We start from the raw sequence: 20,747 nt of genomic DNA on the forward strand, positions 1-20,747 counted from the left end.
TTTTGGCCACAGACCTATTTTACAAGTAGTACTAATGGAAGTTCTTCAGGCTAAAAGGAAGGAACACCCATAAGTAACTTAAAATCTGATTTCTATAAAGAGCACCAGAAATGGTATATATGTGAATACATATAAAAGACTCTATAAATATATTTTCCTCACTTCTTTAAAAGAAATAAGATTGTATAAGGTAATTTATAATATCATTGGTTTACAATAATTGCTGGGTTTCTCACATATATACAGATAGTGTGTATAACAATAACAGCACAAAAAGGGGAGAGATGAAGAAAATATATTGAAAGAATCCTTCTATATTTTATAAGAATTAATTAGATTTTTATAAGTTAAGGTACACATTGTAATTCCCAGGACAACCGCTAAAAATTTTAATAATATTGTAAAAAGAATTAACAATAAAGAAATTAAAATATTATACTAAAAGTATTTTTTTATTTAATGCAAAAGAATGTAGTAAAGAAAGAACAAAGGAACAAAAATTACACAACGCAATTCAGTTATATCAATAAGCACATTATATGTGAATGGATAAGACATGCCTATTAAAAAGGCTGGGACTGTCAGATTGAATATAAAAGCAAATAGGATGAAAGTAAAAGGATGAAGAAAGATGTATCAGAAAAAAGGATGAAGAAAGAGTAACCATGAGAAAATTTTCCAGATTTAATGAAAGACACGAATCCTCAGACTCAGAGAACACAGATACACATATCACAATGAAACTTCAGAATACCAAAATCAAAGACAAAATCTTAACAGCAATCAGAGAGAAATAAAAATTACCTACAAAGGCAATTTTATTAATGGTAGACTTCTCAACAGCAACAACAGAAGACAGACGACAAAAGAATATCATCAAAACACTGAGAGAAAAATAAATGTAGATCCAGAATTCTATAATAAACTAGATTATGTTTAGTTTACTATTTAGCATTCACTGAAAAATTACAAAGAATGGACTTTAGAAGGAAGAAATGACGTGTAAGAAGATGTAGTGGGGGGATGTAAAGATATAAGTACATATAGTCAACTACTAATAGCATAAAATGTGACAACAACAATAAAGACTAATTTGGAGTGGTAAAAAGAATATGGAACTAAAATACTGGGGACAAGCAGTGTAAAAAGGGAAGAGGAGATCAAAATTAAAGCATCCGAAGGTCTTTCCATTGTTCAGGAGAAGGGTAGACTAAATTGTCAACCTCAGACTTTGCTAACTCAAATATACACATTAAAATTGTAAGAGTAACCATAAAGGATAAAAACAGAATAATAACTGCCAAGCCAGTGTGATATTTGGTGGGAAGAAAAATGAAGAAAACTCAATTGACCCAAAAGAAGGCCATAAAGAAGCATCACCCAGAAGGCAGGACATATAAAAGGTAGGATGTCAGAAATAAATCTAACTATATTAGTAAATCACAATAAATATAAATGTACTAAACTGTCAAGGACTTGTTGGAATGCATATTTAAAAATCTAGCTATAAGCTATCTACAAAAGATATACATAAAACCTAAGAGGACAAAATGCTTTTGAAAGATGGAAAAAGATGTTCTGAGGAAATACTAAACAAAAACATAGACTTAGGGGCAAAAAACATTATTATAGATAACAGGATGACATCTCTAGTGTGTTAAACCTGCTTCATCTTCTATAAAGCAAAGATTATAAGCTATACCTCCCAGGAGAAATATGTAATGTATACCCAAAGTGGAAAAGGAGGAGGAGGGGAGGAGGAAGAGGAGGAAACAGAGAGGAGAAATAGGGAACGTTGGGATGGGAAGGACTAAAATTTACATTTTACAATATTTGGGAAAAGACTCGAAAGAACTGAGGGAGTGATCCATGGGAGTGTCTGGGAAGGAGAGATCTAGGCGGAGGGAGCAGCAAATGCAGAGGCCCTAAGACTGGGGCACGCCTGCCCTGTCCCTGAGGCGGCAAGGGGGCCAGCGTGGCTGGGGCGGATGACGGGAGGGAGCAGTGTGAGGAGAGGAACTCAGGGTAGCAAGAGCCAGATTACGCAGGGCCTTATACGTCACAGTAAAGTCCTTGACTATTCCTCTCAGTAAGCTGAGGGTTTTGAGCGAACAGCATTCTGTATTTAAGTGGTCCCTCTGACTATATTGGGAGAGAATGAAGCGAACGAGGACAAGCGCAGGAGACCAACTAGAAGGCAGTGCAACAGTCCAGACAAAAGAACATGGTGGCAGGGGAGGTACTGAGGACCGGCGGGAGCCTGGCTATGCTTTGAAGGCAGGACCAGCAGGATTTGCTGAAGGATCAATGTGGGATGGGAAAGAGAAGGAAGCCAAGACTGACAAAAGCTCTTAGACCAGAGCTCCTGGAAAGAGAAAGTTGCCGTTACCCAAAATGGAGGAGACATCGATGGAGCAGGGAACCTGGGGGAAAGGGTAACAGCAGTTTAGTTTTAGACATCTTAAGTTTGAGATGCCTAATAAACATCTAAGTGATATTTTAATATACCATTAGATAAGCATGCCTGGCATTTACGGGAGGGTGTGAGCCACACATAGACATTTGGGACTCATCAGACTCTCAAAATAATCAAAGTCATGAGCCTGGATGAGATGAGCTCACCCAAGAAGTAAGTGTAGCCAGAAGTCCAGGAACTAAGCCCTGAGAAGCTTCAGTGTTCAGATCCTGGAGAGATGCAGGCACAGACAGGATAAATAATCAGAGGCAGAATCTAGAACCTAAAAGATGTGGGGTCCTCCAAGCCAACTGAGTAGGGTGTTTCAGGAAGGAAAGTTTCATCGCCTGTGCCGGATGCCGCTGACTGGTCAGGTAAAACAAGAACTGCCTATTCACTAGTGGGTTTAGCAACAGAGGCTGGTCTGATGTGAAAAGATAACTCTGCCAATCAGATTCCCAGATTCAGGAAATGTAGCAAAGAAATGCTGAGAGACTGCAGCAGCAAAGGATAGGAGCCAACGCAGACAGCCTTTTGCATTGGTTTTTGCGTGGCTTTTTTCCCCCAGCAAACAGTAAAAACTAACCAACCTTTACGGACTGCTGGCTATGTGCCAAGAACACTATTATGAAGCCTATTTTTAAATAGGGGCTCAAAAAGTCAAGTAACTTGCCCCTGGTCACTCAGCTGGTAAGGAGCTGAGCTGGAATTTAAACCCATCTCATCCATTTAATTACTAAACTGCCTGCTTCCCTTCGGTTAAGGGAAAGTCTACACTTAGATATGGAACTCACAATGGTAAAATACCAATTTGGGACCATCTACCTTGTGTTCGCGTACATTTTCTCACTGAATGATCACAAAACCCCTGTGAGATAAGTATCACTGCTACTTGTCATTTTAAAGATGAGAAAACAGGGGCGCTGAGAGACATCTTGCTGGTGGTCCCACAGGTTGAGGTGGTGGGCAAAGACCTCAGGCGCAGCTCATCTGCGACCACAGCCGTCTGCCCTCCTGTGCAACCGATCCTGCCTTTTGCATCAGAAGCGCTGGGAGCAATCAGGCCAGGACGGGCTGGGGAACCTGAGAGGACTAAGGTTGCCCTTACAGGCTCGTCGCTTTGAGGACACTTGGTTTTTAAGGATGTGACCCTGAGATTCCCTGTCCAAATCAGGTCCAGGAGTCCCAGGGCAGCCTTTCTAGCGCCCCAGAATCAGGCCTATGCTCTCTGCCTAACCAGACCCTTGATGTCAAGGTCTAGGCCAAGCATGGGACCCAATCCCCTTCCCGCCCTTTCCTTCAGGCAGGCTGGGCCTCTCCCTACCTGTCCGGTGGTGAGGGACCGGCTGTAGCCAGGGATGGAGCTCCGGGGATGGATCCGGGGTGGGACGCAGCAGCTGGGAAAGGTCAAAATTCCAGATTCAGAATGGGGGTCAGGGGAAGGGAATGAGAGCCCCGGGGCCCCAAGCAGGTCCTATCCCTCAGAGACCCCCAGACAGATATGCCACAGAAGACTCCTGGGTAAAGGGATCCTCCCAAAGAGGCTCCCAGAGGCTATCCCAACGGCCCAACTGAGCCTGAAGGAGGGACCAGACTGGTACTCACTCCACACACATCTCCTGCTGGGACCCAGTATCTGCTTCCTGTTCCCCCTGCCCTCCCCGCCACCCAGGCCCTCCCACTCCTTACTTGATCCGGGCCTGGTCCACACTGGAGGAGCGGCGGGAGGTGAAGCGCCGAGCCACCGCTTTGGGAGATGTCTTGGGGCTGCCGTCTGAGTCTCCGCTCTCCTCATCCCCCATGGCTTTTATGTAGCTGCCGCTCCGCATCCTGCGGCAGGGGATCTCCCCATCCTTGCCCCCGGTTGGGTAACCCCCCCAGTCATCTTGCGGCACCTGCAGGGACAGGGGCCTCTGTCTCTCAGAAACATCCCTACTGCATCTGCAGGCCAGGACCCTCTTCCCCACTCCCAGTGAGAGCGGCTCCACTCGGACCTGGGCCGGCCAGGCTCAGGAGCCTACAGACCCAGAGCAGGAGACAGGTCTCCGGCCATCTCCTCCCTACAGGAGACGCCTCACCATCCTGCAGGAACATTTTGCCACTCATCTGAGGGACACCTACAGAGCCTGGGTAGGCAGTGATGTGCTAGGTGCCAAAAGGTTGAAGATCAGAGGCCAAGGTGACCCGTCAACCCACCCCCAACAGCAAAGTATCACCTGACCTCAGTCGCCTGTCACCTTTCCTTGTCCTTCATCCTCATAACCTGCTTCTAGCCCCAAACCTCCATCTCTCCTGCCTTTCTGCTGTGAGGAGCCATAGAGGGTTTTAATCAGGGGAGTGACACCAGGTTTGTGTTTCAGAAAGAGCATCCCAACAGCCCAAACAGGGGTTGGATTGCGGAGGGCGAGGCTCAAGTGGCGGGAGAGAAACCAATTAGGAGGCTGATGCTGTTATCCAGGCAAGAGATGATGAGGCCTAAATTAAGACAATGACAATGAGGAGGAAGAGAAGATGGAAATGAGAGGTGTTAAGGAGCATCAGAGAGCCTGATTAGATGTGGGGGGTGCGGGGGCGGGGAGTCGAGGATGACTGGGAGGCTGCTGGCGAGGACCTGGAGGGCGGTGCTCTCGCTCACTGAGCTACAGAATCCCGGAGAAACAGGTTTGGGGCGGGCCGGCGGGGGGAGGTGATGGGCTCAGGGTTGAGCATCTTGAGTTTGGCAGAGGACTGTCGAGCAGGTGGTTAGATGCTTGGTTCTGCAGTTCCATGGAGAGAGCTGGGCTGGAGGCAGACACGTGGGAGTCATGGGCGGCAGCTGAATCCATAGGACTGAATGAAAGAGCCCCCGGGGGTGGCGGGCGGGGGGGAGAACTGGGGAGGGATCTACTGACATTTAAAAAGGGACTGCAAAGAAAGGAAGAGGAGCCTTTGAGGTCACCTGCAAAGGAGTGGGCAGAAGGGTAGGAGGGAAGTCAGGAGAATGACATGTCATGGAAACTGGAGACATTTCCAGAATAAAAGGAGTTGATAATGTCAAATGTCAAGTGTGTTCAGAGGTTAGTAATTCAAGCTCAGGAGTTAGATCTATGTTCAAATTCTGGCCCCATCACTTGCTAACGAGGTGAACTTAAACAAAACCGATTACTCTCTAAGCCTCAAGTTTCCTCATCTGTGAATTGATAATGATAATTATGCCTACATCCCAGGGTTGGTGGGCAGGATAAGTGTGCCACTATAGCGTGCCAGCACATAGTAAGTGCTCAATAAATGCCAACTATTATTATTCCAAGCTTCAAAGGGTACCTTTCAAGGAAGGCTCTCAAGAGACCACTGCCGGGACATTTTAGAGCATGGGGTGTGGAAGTCAGACTGTAGTAAAGGGCAGAACGAAAGGAACAGAAGAAGTGGTGTCCCTAGTCTAAGAACTTGGTTATGAAGGGAAGATAGGAGATGGAAGGGGGAATAGGGTTAAGGAAAGATTGTTTTTCTAGGATGAGAGACCTGGGCATGTTTTCAGGATGAGGAAAAGAGCCAGTTAAAACAGTCTTTAGATGTGGGGAGGGAGGAGTACAGACAGTTCAGTGGTAGAGGATCCTGGGGAGACAGGGTAAAGCCATGTTACAGGCATCAGGCTGGGATGTGTGGTCCTGGTGTCTCTGGAGCCAAGAAGGAAGGGCGTGAGGGTGGCTGGGGGTCTATGTGAGTCTATAGGTGGGGCTGACAGAAAAGTGAGGGAGTCCGTGATTGTTAGCTTACACTGTAAATAAAGGTGCAGGGGAGGGGTCTGGGGCAGGGAGGGAAGATTTAAAACACCTGTTATTAAACAATAGGTTAAATTGGGGTGGGATGGAAGGTCTGAGAGGGTCAGAGTTCAGGGGAGAGAAAGAGACTCTGGGGATGAGACTAGGTAAGGAGACAGAGATGATGTGCACACAGGGACCCAGGGATGCAGATGGGGCCCCATGAAGGAACTCACAGGGACACACAGGCCTGAGGGAGAGCTGGGGTCCAGTGAGAACAGTCTCCATAAATGGTTTGAGGACCCAGCAACACCTAGTCTGATGGGGTCTGCTTCCCCTGCTTTGTTTTTGTGCCGGGGGAGCACCAGGCTGTCTGGAAGGTCCCTGAATCCCTCTGTTCTCCCCCAAATGGGTTCAAAGCCCCCCAGTCTTAAGATGCTCTAGAACCCTAGACCCTGATGGATCATTTCCCTTCCCTGCTCCACAGAGAGGAGCCACAGGCAGGCAGAGAGAGGCAGGCTGGCCAATGGGACAGCCGAGGCGCACTCTGCCACACTGCAGGGTTCCCACTCTGTAGCCACTGCGGAGCTCCTGGCTCCTCTGCAGGACATTGTGAGGTGCATATTAACGAGGAAGCCCCCAGGGAGGTCACCGCTCGGCCCTGGAGTAGCAGCAGGGAGCAGCGGAGTGGCAGCGAGTCTCCAGAAATGACCAGGGCTCGGTTATGGGAGAAGGGTCAGTCCTCCCTCCTTAGCCCTTCTTTTTGGACCCTTCAATTGCCAACTTAGAGAACCTCTCTATCCATGGAGGAAGCAATCCAAGGCCAGACCCGCAGTCCTGAATCCTAGCAGTCTCCAACCTCCCATTCTGTCTCCCACCCCTTCCTGCTTCCACTGTGACCCATTTGTTCCCTTGAGCTTTCGCGAGGTCCCCACCAGGAGAGTCTACACATGTGAACAACTCACCAGTAAGACCAGGGACACCCAAGACATATGCGAGCTCAATTCCCACACCTTTGAACATGCTGTGGCTTCTTTCTAGTGCTCTTAATCCTTAATCCACTCCCTAGCGCTCTTAATCCTTAATCTACTTCCGCACTGAGATTCAGTTCAGGGGACATTCTTCCCAAAGCTGCTCTGGCCACTATCACCCCAGGGTAGGTGAGACACCTCCTCTCTGCCCCCATGGTGCCCACCGCTCTCTCCTGTCACAGCCTTATCGCACTGAATTCTATCTGCTCCTTTACCTGTCCCACCTCTAAACTGAGCTCCTCACAAGCAGCATCTGGGTCTTCGTCTTTGTATCCACAGCACCCAGGAAACACTCACTGAATGACTGTGGCCAGTCATCATCAACGGATGACTGTGGATTAACTATGTGGAATGTGGGTTTGGGGGATAACCCTAAATCTGCGAGACTTCTAGAATTTGTATTGAGTTGTCCTCCTGAAACTATGAGAAGGCTCAAGAAAACATCTCAGGGGGTGTGGGCGGGATGCCTGAGGCAGAGAAGAGGAAGGGTAGTGGCGCAGTGGGCCCCTGGCCCCATCTCAGTAAGAAGACGGAGCATGGGCAGGTGGGATGGATGAAGGCAGGCTCCAAGAGGAGGAGTCGCAGCGTCTAGTCTCATCTGCAGAGACCATGGACACAGTGAGACAGGTTGGGGACAGCATGCCAGCTGCACCATCCAATCCCAGAGGCCCCGTCCTGGCTCAGACTTCAGCGTGACCCCCACCCAGCCTTGAAGAACCCACGGGACAGGCTCCAGGGCTCTTCCATAACCTCATGGGTGTCCTACCACAGGCACCCAGAATGACAAACCTCAGCAGAGGCAAGTCCTGGAGCTGACCTTCGTATTCCAGCAGTATCTGGACCACCCAGATTTGAGAAGAAAAGAGGCCTGGAGAAGGCCTGGGGGCAAGAGAGCTGCTTTCCAAGTGCTGACCTCCAGCCTCAAGGGAAGCCACAACCATGGAGCCCCACACTGTCCTGTCCACGGCCTGCCCTCACCCTCATTCTGCCTCCAGCCTCACAAGACAGAGGCCAGCACAGCTTCTCCAAAACAGTCAGTCAAGGGGGGAGTTTTCCTGGCACTGACGCACACGTGAGAACAGAAGGGCCCCTTTGTTGCACAAATGGGGAAACTGAGTTCCCAAAAGGGGCTCACGGTCTTACAGAATAAGGCAGGGCAGAACCTCCCTGCGTCCAGACCCTCTATCACGGCGACAGCGGGCTCCCATCTGACCCTTCCCACAGCTTACTGGGTGACGACGCTATGGGGGCTGACGACCGTGTTCCCCACCCCCACCAAAGCCTCACCTGCAGATAGTGATAAGTCCTGGTTTTGGCCTTGGCCTCTGGACCCAGGAGCCCCTTGCCTGGCCCGGCCCCTGGGTAGCCATCCCGGCCCTGGCCGACCATCATGGTATGCCAGGCACTTCGCTTGACCGATTGTCCATCCAGTGACATGGACATGCCAGTGCAGGCAAGACAGCGGCCTTCTGACCCACCCGAGCGCCCCTTGAAGCTCAAGTCCCGGTAGGACCCATCTGGAGCCTCCAAGCAGAAGGGGCCACCTGGCTCCCCAGGAGGCCGCCCACCCGCCAGGAAGCCGCTATCACTGTCCAAGTTGTCATCCGAGCTCCACCAGCCCGCGGCCTTGGCCCGGTGCCGCCCGTCCCCCTTGCGGTCCTTGCTCTTGCTCCTCTTGCCGTGCCGGGACTGGTGGTGGTGGTGGTGGTGGTGGTGGTGGTGGTGGTGGGAGGTGTGGGGTCCTCCAGAGCCCGGGCCAGAGTAGCTGTCTCCCCCGGAGCCACCTCTTCCGTCAGCCTTGGGCCCATTGTAGTCCCGCTTCCCTGGGGCCTCCAGAGAGTGGGACTTGGCGAAGAGCTTCTGCACAGAGTGAACCAGATGCCGGATGCGGCTGGGGCTCTCACTGCGGGCCTCCGGGGCAGAGCCAGACCCCGGCCCTGGCCCAGGCCCTGCTCCTGCTGGACCTCGCTGGTACGGTAGTGTGTGGAAGCCATCCTGTTGAACTGGCAGCTGCTTTTCAAACTGGTCCAGGAGTGTAGGAGGCAGGCGGGGGGCACCCTTGCCCTGTGGGTGGCCCACGCAGTCTTCACAGGTGTCGAAGGGGCCCTGGCCGGGGTACATCCTGGGGAAGGTGCTGCTACCCACCCCAACTCCAGTCCCCCCTGGCCCTCCCTCGGGGCCTACCGATGGCCCCTCACTCAGGCTCAGAGGCCCTTCGGGAGAAAGATGTCCCAGGCCAGCTCTCGGGGCACAGAAGCGGGGCTCGGTGGAGAAGGCCTCCCCGGAGCCCAGCAGGTACGGGGCCCTGGCAGCTGGGCCCACGTCCATATGCTGTTGGTCAGCAAAGCGGGCTGGGCGGGGATGGCTGCCTCGGTCGCCATGGTAACCCCTCATGGCCTCAGCAAGGGCTCTTCATAGTGTTGGGGGCCAGGCCCCAGGAACCTCCTAGGGAAACAGGGAGAAAAGGGATTCAGATTGAACAATAGGCCGCTTTACCTAAAACTATCTTTTATTAGGTATTCTGGTATCCTTTTAGGTAATGCGTATCAATTTATGGTGATTAATTGTACTGTCTTTCTACCAATGGGCTTAAAGTCCTTAAAAGAGTCATACTAGACAAAGACACTCACAAGGGCAAACATAATACCATCATTCATCAAATGCTGCAAATTTGATACTTATTCACAAGAGGAAATGCCCTCAGCCAAATGTGTTTTTTTAAATCCCAGGGTTATCAAAAATAAAAGGGTACCCACACAGATGTACAAAATATTCAGAGAAACCAGTCATTAGGTGAACTGGCTTTTAACAAGCAGACTTTAGGCAAATTGATCCAGAGCCACACCTCTGACCTATCCCTACCCTCTGGCACTGCGGTGACGAGCCAGGCCTCAGGGTCACAGCTCCCAGCAGCAATAACCAAAGGGAACACAGACCCAAGTCTCTGTATCTAGCTTGATTAAGCAGGAAAACCCCTCCCTTTTCTTCCACACCCTGTTCCTTCCATCTGGCTGCAGGCTCATTCTCCCTCCCTGCCAGGACTGAGGTAAGAAGAAATAACGTGAGATGATTCCTTTCCTCTTCCGGGTTTCAAATACCCCCCAGTGAAATTTCCCCTTTTGCCTTTCACTCCCACCTGCCACCCCCATTCCACTAGAGGGAATCATGAAGGGAAGAGAAACCACAAATGAGAGGAATGTACAAGGCGGCATCTGAATCCTAAACTGGGACTGGAACCCAGGAGTCCCCCCTCCCAGGAACAGCGGGCTTGCAGGGCTGGGAGGTGATGGAGAGAAAACGCTGGAAGCAGTGCCCCTGGCCCCCATCCCAGGCTTGCCAAGGCTACAGGACAGAGAGGTCAGCTCTCAGCAAGAACTGCCTCCAATCAGGACTCCAGAGCTGCCAGGACAGGAGCTATGGCAGGAGGGGGTGACAGCAGGAGGAACAGGGACTGAGAGGCTGGCAGACGGCGCCCTCCCTCATCCCAGACCAGGCTCCTGGGCCATCTGCTGACTAGGAGGGGATAACAGCCTCAAAGGCTCCAGACAGCAACCCCTTCAAGACTCATCCTCCCTTGCTCCCTTCTACCACCTCCCAATGCCCACCATGTTTCAGGCTTCCTCCAGACCCTGCTCACAGCTCACCTCCCATTCCCCAAGCCCTTGCTATGTCCCAGGTACTGCGCATAACTAATATTCCCTAATCCCACTGATATGCTGTGTGTAGATATTATCCACATTTACCCAGGAGAACACTGAGCTCAAAAGGTGCAGTCACAAAGCCAGTAAGTGGGTGAGTCACTTTAAATCAAGATTCAAACCCAAGTTTCTCTGATTATAGAACCTCAATCTAATCCCATCTCCCAGACTCTTATCACTCACCATCCTGGACGTCCCATCCTTGGTATCAGGATCGCCACCACCAGGCAGATTCCTAACTTCAGAAGGCTCAGGACCACTGGCTCCTGATGGGAAAGAAAAGACTGGTGAAGGGCGCAAAGGGGAGAGATTCCCCCAGAGTCTTCAGAGAACCAGCCTCTGGCCTTGACTGGTTCGCTTCCCACCCCCACCCCCAGACGAGGACTGACTGTATTCCCCATGATGCAGAGCCTTTGGACCCCCAGGGAAATGAGGTTGGCTTCATTATGCAAATACATGGAAATGAGCGTACAGGTTGGACTACCTCCAAGCGCAGGTGTCTTAGAGATCTGTCTATGGTGCTGAGCCACTGCATTTTCATTGCCCTCAAATACGATTCTGTTCCACAAAAATTGGTTCAGCGGCTACCATAAACAAGACTCTGAGTGAGAAGTGTGTAGAGGAGATATAAGTGTGATCCCTGTCATCGAGGGGCTTATAGTCTAACCGGGAACAACCTCTTACATAACAGGGTTATTTTAGGTCCCTGTATTTTTATACAAACTGGTCCCTCCTCCTAGAATCTCCTTTCATCCACCTCCCTCCCCCAACTCTTTCCCTTTCCCACTTGCTCATATTAAGCCCCACCTTCCCTCAAAGACTTTCTGTACTCTTATTCTGGGTTATGCCTCTCTATTGGGCTTTTATAACACCCTGGGTTCCCCATGAAAGTAGCTATCATACTGCACTGAAATCGTCTGCTTCAGTTTCTGTCTTCCCAAGTAGAATGTGGTCTTCTGCAGGGTAGGAACCAAATCCTATTTATTTATCTCTGAATCTCCAGCACCTAACCCAGGGATTTGCCCAAAGCAGACCCTTAATAAATGTTCACTAAGTAGATGAATAAGTGAATGCATTGGAAAGAGGTACCAAGATGTTAGGTTAAGTCAGATGAGAGCAAGACCAGATGTAATAGAGGGAAACTGAGGAAGACTTCCCAAAGTAGAGTATGTTTGAGACGGGAACAAGATGGCTGTGTGTCCCATGGACAAACGCAGTGGGAGAGACAGAATTCCCAGTGGTGGAAACAGCAGCCACAAAGGCAGAAAAGGTGGGCAAACAAGGAATTCTGAGGGGTGGAGTAGGAGAGTTCCAGCAGACGTTTAGGGTTTGGCAAATACTGTCAAGAGGTAGGAGAGAGAGAGAGTCAGAAAGGAAGACAACTCTAACATTTGCAACAGCCGTGACTGGAAGACTAATGATGCCATTATTAGACACAGGGATATCAGGAAGAAGAGCCAGCTTTGCAGGCATGATTAATAGTAGTGGGAGAGATGCAGTCAGACATCAGGAAGAACTTCCTGACCCCAAGGGATGAGACAGTGAAGGAGATTGTGGAGTCTCCTGGGAATCTTCCACAAAGGAGAGGGTGAGACACACCCCACTCTGTCCACCCTGTGGCTTGGGCTGGAGAAGCCATTGGTTTTCTTGCCTGGAGGGAAACTGGGTGACCTCATAGATACCAACTGCCTGGCTCTAGGTGACAATTCTCCTCTGTTTCCCATCTCTGGGAAAGCAGAGGTGACTTCAGACCAAGATAGTATCGCAAGCCGGTATTGGAAAAGCACCTGGCAGCATCTCCTTCCTTTAGAAAGAATCTTGGAGAGTCTGGTTCTTCATCCATGGTGTGGTCCTCCTCTTCCCACCTCAGACAGGACCTGCATCTGGGACTCACAGCAGGAAAGGCCACTTCGGCAGAAACCAAGGCCGTCTTATTTGCTTTGCTTGTGGTCACATCAAGCTGGAGCCTCATGCTGAGCTTCCCAGGGGTGGGCATTCCCAGAAGCACCACCCCCACCTCACTCTCACCCCACACAGGTGCTGCTGTCAAGCCACTGAGCCTTCGTCAACATCTTGTCAAAGGTCAGTCTCTTTAGCATCAATCCTCATTCTCCCCGCTCTAGCCTCAGGGGAGATGGGTCCTTGCAATTGCTCCTCTCCAAAAAACCCACCAACTCCCTTACCCATGTCTGATAGGACAGCACTGTCTAGTGGAAAAAGCACAAGCTCTGAGACCAGAAGGTATGCGACACTAGCCAAAAGACCTACCCTTGTAAGCCTAATGATGCCTGCTCACCTATCTCCCAAGATTTTAATAGCAAATTATATAATGTATATGAAACCACTTTAAAAACTCTGAAAGGTTACACAATGTAAACCTCTTATGTAAAAGCCTTTATTCTGGATTTCCAAAATTTCCAATGTCCAAATAGTAAACAAGACAAATCCAAATTACTAAGAGAAGGAGATACCCAATTTATGGATTTACTAAAGAAAAGATTTAATTGATATTGATTTAATGCTATAGGTTTTCTCCTTAGTATTGTTTTACGATCACATTCTTCCTGACGCCACCTTAGTGCTAAACATAATTAATAAGAAGGAAGAACAAAGAGACTAACAATTTGATTCATCACCAAGTGCTCTGGTTTTTGCTTCCTAACAACAGATCTGCCCACCTATTTCCATACCCACCAAATCATTGTTAGCTGACTAGCTGAAATTCATTGTCAACCTCCTGTCCCCTTACCCAGCCTCCCTTGGAACTAGGGGACACATGATTCACTTTTAGCTAACGATATATACATAAAAATTGGATAAGGCTTTTGAGGGAAGATTTTAGATTTGTGATAGAAGGGAATAAAGCTTGCTAATACCACCCCCCCACACCACCACCCTCTTTCTTCTAGGCCCGAATACAACGGTGATGCCAGAGCGAGGGCACCTGTCCTGCCACCACAAGAGAAAAGCCTAGAGAACTGCAGAAATGCTAGTCTTGGAGATAGTGAGCCACGGAACTAACACAAGCAGTTGCCTTCCTCCAGGCCTAAACGTGGTAAGAAATAGACTCTGTATTTAAATCACTGTTGGCCAGATTTTCTGTATTTGCAGCAGAAAGCACTGCTAACTAATCCAACTACCTCAAAAACATCGCCTCCTGCCTAGACATCTGCAAAAGCTCCAAACTGCTCTCCCTGCTTCTGTTCTTACCCTAACGCAATCCCAAATGGTCACTGGAAAACACAACAAATCTCATGATGTCACTTGCCTGCTTAAAACTCTTCATTGGCTTCCTGATGTCCTTAAGATAAAACACCTTAAGCTGTCCAACAAGGCCTGCAGGGTCTGGCCCTTCCTAATTTGCTCAACTCCTCTCGCAACATGCTCCCCCCACTTCCTCTGCTCCAGCCAGGCCGGTCTTTTTGCAGTCCCAGGATCCCTCCCATCATGGGGCCTGTTGCCCCTGTCCAGAAAGCTTTGCCCGCCCACCCCTGCCTTGCTAACTCCTACACACCCTTCAGATCTCAGCCCAGTTGTTGCTTGCTGGGGAAGCTTTCTCTGGCCTCCCTGACTAGGTCAGATCCCCCTGCTGTTTGCTCTCAAGGCACGGTGGACCTGGATAGCTCTTAAATCATTACCATTCGCAATCTGAGGGACTCAGGGACTGTCTTTCTCTCCCGCTAGGATGTAAACTCCATGCAAGTGCAGGAATTTCATCCATCTTATTACTGCATTGTCCCCAGACCCTAGAACAAGAACAAGGCTTGGCATATGACAGGTGTTTGGTGAGTGAATGTGAGCCTACTAAGAACAAGATCCTTTCACTTACGACATTTTTCTTTAATTCCTACAACTATTCCAGAGGATAGATATTATCCCTCTTCCCAATTTACAGAAGAAGAAACCGAGGCTTGAAGAGGCTAACTGACCTGCCTAAGGTCACAGAGTTGGCGCAGAGCCAGAAGTCAAACCCAGTGCGGCCTCACGCCCATGCCCTAGCTTTTCTCCCACCTGCGACGCCAGCCCGGAGCAGCCGAGCTCATTCAGCGCCATTCTGAAGTACACACAGTAATGAAAATGACATTTTTTAAAAAGGAAACAAATAAAACAGCCTCACACATACCACATACTCTAGAGCTAACCAGACTGTGGTTTAGCCTTTTCCCCTGTGTGGTGAGTACGGAGTTTGTTCCAAGTCCAAGGTCAGATAAGTAAGGAATAAAGGAAACTCCCTGCAGCCCTGTAACAACTCTGGGTGCTGGTGTTATGTTCTCCATTTTCCTGCTCCAAGTCCTGTCTCTGCAATCCCAGGACACAGAGAGCTGCCCACATGGTGAACCTCTCGACCCAGGGAAGCATTCACTTTTTAATTGCCTGTGGCCGGCTGGCAAGTGGGGAGTGAAGGAGTCTGGGAGAGTGGCATGTGTGACGAATTCTCTGATGCAGCTCGAATCTATCTGGGAATGGAAGCAGTGGCACACATGCCGTCACCAAGAAATTACCCAATTTAGCACCAGCTACACAATCCAGCAATTAGTTTCCTAAACCGGAACTTGCTGGGGGCTGCCAGGCTGGCGGGGTTGTTGTTACAAACCTCACTGGGAAACCAGCTGTGTAATTCACCAGGAGGTTGTCACTGCCCCAAGCAATTACCTTCCAGAAAAAGAATGGAAAATGAGGGAAGGAAAGGACTGCAAGGAAGGAGTCAGGGCGTTTTCTTCTCCCCCAGGGCCCTGTCCAGCCAGATGGGTTAACTTTCCTTTCTCGAGACCTAGGCAACTCACAGACTCCCTGGATCATGGCACTTATTGTTGAAGACTCTGAGTCTTCAGCAATAAGTTGAAGGGGAAAACAGTAAGTTGAAAGGGGGGAAAGTCCCTTTCCCCGCACTCGAGCTATATTTACTTGGGCAGGTGATTCATCTCCCTTAGCTTATTTTCTCATCTGTAAAATGGGGATGATAATAGAGCCATCAGAAAGGTACTAATGATATGATGCTTAATGAGGTAAAGCACATAAATCCCTTAGCACTGTACCATGCTGAATACTCAATGAGGGTAGCGATCATTATATGTACTTTCATTTTCATGACTGTCATTGGTTTACAGTGTGTCCTTGGCTAGGTCACTTAATCTCTGTGGGGCAGCCATATGAGACCAAAGGTATTCTGCTGAGGAAAAAAAAAAACAGTTCTCACTCAAGACTGTCCACACCCGGGCACCTAGGCATCCAAGTGTGTTTGTCAGTGTTTCAGAGGTTGACACAAAGCGATGCCTTGGGCAGAGATAAAGATTTCAAATACCAGATATTAACCGATTCACTCCTTCCTCACAAAGCTGTCTGGGAGAGAGAGCCGTAAGCTGGACATGATGGTCCAGATGGCAGCAAAGGGGTACAGTTACTCTCTTGCTGGGGAGCAGCCCAGCTAGTCCCTTCACACTGGAGCCTATGAGGTCATCCCCATACCGGTTCCAGCACAGCAGAACTTACAGCCGGTGAGGCCTGGAACTCATTTGGCTGCTGTCGGCCTGGGCTCTTCCATGCCTGAGGATGAACCGTGTGTGCCCTTGGGATCCCAAAGTTTCAGGCTGTGCCTAGCCATCCCCTTTTCCTGTGTTGACTTAGCGAAAATGGCCAGGATTCTGTGTCAGTATCTCTGTCCAGTCCTCCACTGCCCTCCCACCCCATCCTGACAGCAACTTGGGTGGGTGGGCTGTGTGCCCACTGTGAAAGGGCTGTGTGCCTGCTGTGGAGCCTTAACACAGAGCCTCCAACCCACAGCCCACACTCCTGAGCCGGTAGAAAGGCATTCTCCCCTAACCCCCCGCTTCCTCCCACATCCAGCTTTGCCTGAGCTCCCGTGACCATTTCAACACTGGCTTTGTCCACCTGCCTTTGGCGGAGTCTCTGTAGCTGGGCCCGTGTCCTCGCCCCAGCCTCGCTCAACCCCTTACCCAGCCCTGCAGCTAAAGACTCAGTATGCCCTGCACCCAACCCCAGCCCTTAGGACCCGGAGGGGAACCTCCTTCTCCTACTCTCACTGCCCCAGAAAATGGAGAAAGAAGGAGAAACAGAATAGAAGGAGGGAGGTCTGGAGTCTTTTTCATACACCTTTATTACCTTATTTGATCAGTTCTTCCTGGGTGGGGGTGGCGGTGGTTAAGGTGAGAACTTCACAGAAAATCAACTTATTGTTCCGAAACACTCAAGACATTTAGGCAGACCCAAATCTAAATCCATCTCCTGAACCCATTGGACAGTGCCCAGCCTGTGAATAACCCACTGTACCGGTAATCTCTTTGAAAATCCCACTTCAGGGGGCTTTGCACTTGATGTTCTCTCTGCTGGAACGCTCTGCCCCAGATATTCCCATGGCTTTGTCTGTCTCATCTTCTGGGTCTCAGCTCAGAGTGGCCTTCCCTGACCACTCACTAAAGTTGAGCCCCATCCTCCATGTATGTTCTACATCACCTGTTTCATTGCCTTCATAACACTTACTGCCCTTTGAAATTATTTTCATTATCTATCATGTTTATACTATGTCTCCCCATAGCAGAATGAGGGACTATGTCTGCCTCATGTGCTGTAGTATTCTCAGTATCTCGAACAATGCCTGGCACTAACAGATGCTCAAAAAATATCTGTTGCATGAAGTAAAGTCTTCACTCGCTGCCTTCATCCGCTCTCCTCCTGTGCCCCACAGCCCATAGAAAGGACCTCCACTCCTTTTCCTCCAGAGGCTTCAGGGGGCCCCTGGAGGATTTGGTTTTAGAAATCCAACCTGGATTTCTGTTTGCCTGGACCCCTTTGGAAGACACCCCCTCCCCCACGCTCCACCCCCCTCCCTGGCCTCTTGGGCATGCCAGGGACAGCAGAGCAGCCCTGGTGGCCAAAGATGGTAGCATCTGAGAGAACTAAAGGCCCTTGATTTGCAGACCCCTTCAGCCAGGACTGGTGGCCCTTCTTACAACTCCAGCGATCTGGAAGGGAAAGCGCAGTCCCTTATTGCTGGGTGTTGGAAAGACAATGATCTGCCTCCAGCCATTATATTGCAGCTTACCTGCATGACCATGAACAATTCGTTTAACCTGTCTGAACCTCAATTTTCACTTCTGTAAAACAGAGATAACAATACCTACCTCCTCAAGTTGTGACAATGGGTAAAGAAACTGATCCACCCAAGGTAACTGGCACACATATCTCCATATTTGGCTTCTCCTGACTTGAGTGCCCTAGTGCTTTCTTTTATTTCTATGTATGGTATTTGATGAGATTTGGGCTGGTGTTGCCCTGGCTTCCAGGATGCTGCCAGACCTCAGCCAGCCATCATTAGAGAGTACAAGGTAGAACCCCAAGCCAATGTCAAGGTCCACTTGACCTTGGGGAGGAGCTTCTCATCTAGACTAGGCCCATGGCCTTTCCTACCTTCTGGCCCACATGTCTGGTTCCCCTATGGAGTCCAGAGCTTAGGGACTGCCTCCTGGGTTAGCACACTGTCCTATAAGCTCTCTCTGTGTGAGCTGGGACAGGGGCTGCCTACACCAGGGCCTGTCTTCTCCTCTGGGCCTCTCTCATAGAGGAGTCAAGAACAGGACTGAGCCCCTCACAGCTAGTTAGTTGGCTGACTGCCAGGTTCATGTGGTGGCACCTTCCACCCCTCGGCTCTGCTTGATCCTGCCCCAGCCTCCAGGGTATCCTAGCCCCTGTCTCATCTCTGGATTCTGGGCTTAGGAGTAGCCAGGACCACAGTGGGAGAGAGCATGAGGGGAAGAGGCAGCACAAACTGTGAGATCCTTCCACATGGAAAGCCTGTCCTCCTGACTTTGCTTTCTGATGCAGTTCGGGTATCTTCGTCTCTAAGAAAGCTTCCCTAAGAGTGCCCTTCCCATCAACCCCAGGGCACAGCACTTGCTACCTCACCTTGGGGCCCATTCTTCAACACAGTGGGGTAAATACTGGCAGGTTGTGAGCTCTTTGAAAATAGTTTTCATCTGCCCTGGCTGGTGTGATTCAGTGGAATGAGCGACGGCTTGCGAACCAAAGGGTCGCCGGTTTGATTCCTGTTCAGGGCACATGCCTAGGTTGTGGGCCAGGTCCCCAGTGGGGGGCGTGAGAGAGGCAACCGCACACTGATGTTTCTCTCTCTCTTTCCCTTTCCCTTCCCCCCTCTCTAAAAATAAATAAAATCTTTAAAAAAAAAAAAGAATAATTTCCATCTGATCTATCTCTGTATGGATAAGAGCTGACATATAGTAGGTGCTCAGTAAGTTCAGGATCAGTGATGGAGCCACAAGGAAGTAGTACCCCTCAGCTGGGGCATAGGGAGAGGGGGAGAACAGAAGGCAGGAGGGAAACGACTTGCTGCAGCTGAACCAGAATTCCTCAGCAGGCCGAGCTGGTCCAGGGCGATGTGGTTCCCTGAAGAGCTGGCAGTATCCTGTCCAGGGAAGCATGCAAACAGGGGTTGGAGGGCCACTTTGGAAACTGGTATAGGATGGACTCAGGCACTGAACACATTTCAGAGCAGACAACCTTTGATGTCTATGGCTCAGAATGGCTACAACTGAGCAGGCATTATGCTCAATGCTTTAGATGTATTTCTTTCGTACAGTCCTTGCAACTATCATTAGATGCCATTATTACTCCCACTTTACAGATGAGAAAATTGAGGCTCAGAAATGTAAAGAAAATTTTCCAGGCTCACAACAGGTGATGGAAGAGGAATTTGAATGTGCGTCTCAGTCTCAGTCGAGGCCCGACACTCTCAACCACTAAGAGACCAAGTCCTGGCAGTTCCAAAGTATTGTGTCTCTCTGACCAAACTGGTCTGACGAGGCCATTATGCGGCCCCCCAGTGAGCCTTGACTCATCACTCAGCCTCTGCGAACCTCCTCCTCTGCCATCCCTTCCTCACCCGCGGGCATACATATTCCCAAGACTTCTTAGTCACAATTCAACATATGTGTTCATCCAGGGGCAGATTACACAGCCATGCAGAGTCATCCAACACAACTCACGTGGCATTTATTCTCACATACATAGTCATCGTCACATACTGTGCACAGACGTTCCTGCAGGATTCACATGCATGTGCATTTTTGTCCAATGGACACTGATGCTTGTGCACCCAGAAGCTGCACAGATATAGAAACTTATATACATGCCCCCACATTTATACCCATACAACATACACATTTTCACTTCACATCACTTAGGCACTTACGTCTCCTCAATATCACACACCAAATCCTCCCCCAACAAGAACTTTATGCATTGTTCCCCGATCCAAAACTAGGCCCAGGTGAGCAATGATTCTCCCTCCCTCTGGGATTGGCCAGGCAGCCCTGAGAGGGGTAGAAGACTCAGCCTGCCTGTGATGGATGGAATTAATCTACTGAGCTGGAGAAACTAAATAATTAAATCCCTAATCACCCCCCAAGCCAGCCAGGCCAATATAGCTGAGGGAGGGAGGGGGCTCTGAGGCCCAGACCAATATCCTAGAGAGGGGGGAGGGGCTTGGAAAGGGAGGCACAGATAGAAACGTCTAGGAGGGTTCTTTGGCACAGACAGACAGACATGGCTCTTCAAAGCCACAGGCTCTCCTTTTCCACATGGAAATTGAGCAGCTTGAGATGACAGCCCACCACTATTCACTAATACAGAATGAGAGGAGAGGGACAGTCCTGCCACCTTACCCAGAGCCCAAGCTGCCCCTCCACACGGCAAGTCCTGGGGGAGTATGGAGATGGTGGACATGACACTCAAAAGTGCCCAGGACTGTGACCATCGAAGGGTCTCCCCAAAGTGGAGCTGACGGTAGGAT

The 20,747-nt window shown here is 49.8% G+C and overlaps 1 protein-coding gene across 1 annotated transcript in view; it reads right to left on the reverse strand.

Moving 5' to 3' along the window:
• The window catches only part of DLGAP3 (DLG associated protein 3), a 55,809-nt gene that overhangs the window by 24,544 nt on the left and 10,518 nt on the right, over nucleotides 1-20,747 (reverse strand). Inside the window, exons 2-5 of the mRNA XM_054571944.1 lie at nucleotides 11,108-11,190; nucleotides 8,514-9,671; nucleotides 4,145-4,350; nucleotides 3,780-3,852 (exon numbers count right to left, since the gene is read on the reverse strand). Coding sequence (XP_054427919.1) covers nucleotides 3,780-3,852; nucleotides 4,145-4,350; nucleotides 8,514-9,620 — 1,386 coding nt within the window. The 5' untranslated portion in view covers nucleotides 9,621-9,671; nucleotides 11,108-11,190. The remainder of the gene's footprint in view (nucleotides 1-3,779; nucleotides 3,853-4,144; nucleotides 4,351-8,513; nucleotides 9,672-11,107; nucleotides 11,191-20,747) is intronic.

This window comes from Pteronotus mesoamericanus, unplaced genomic scaffold, assembly GCF_021234165.1.
Source record: "Pteronotus mesoamericanus isolate MK-2021 breed Mesoamerican mustached bat unplaced genomic scaffold, CSHL_Meso_final contig_221, whole genome shotgun sequence".
In the NCBI taxonomy this organism is placed as follows: Eukaryota; Metazoa; Chordata; class Mammalia; order Chiroptera; family Mormoopidae; genus Pteronotus; species Pteronotus mesoamericanus.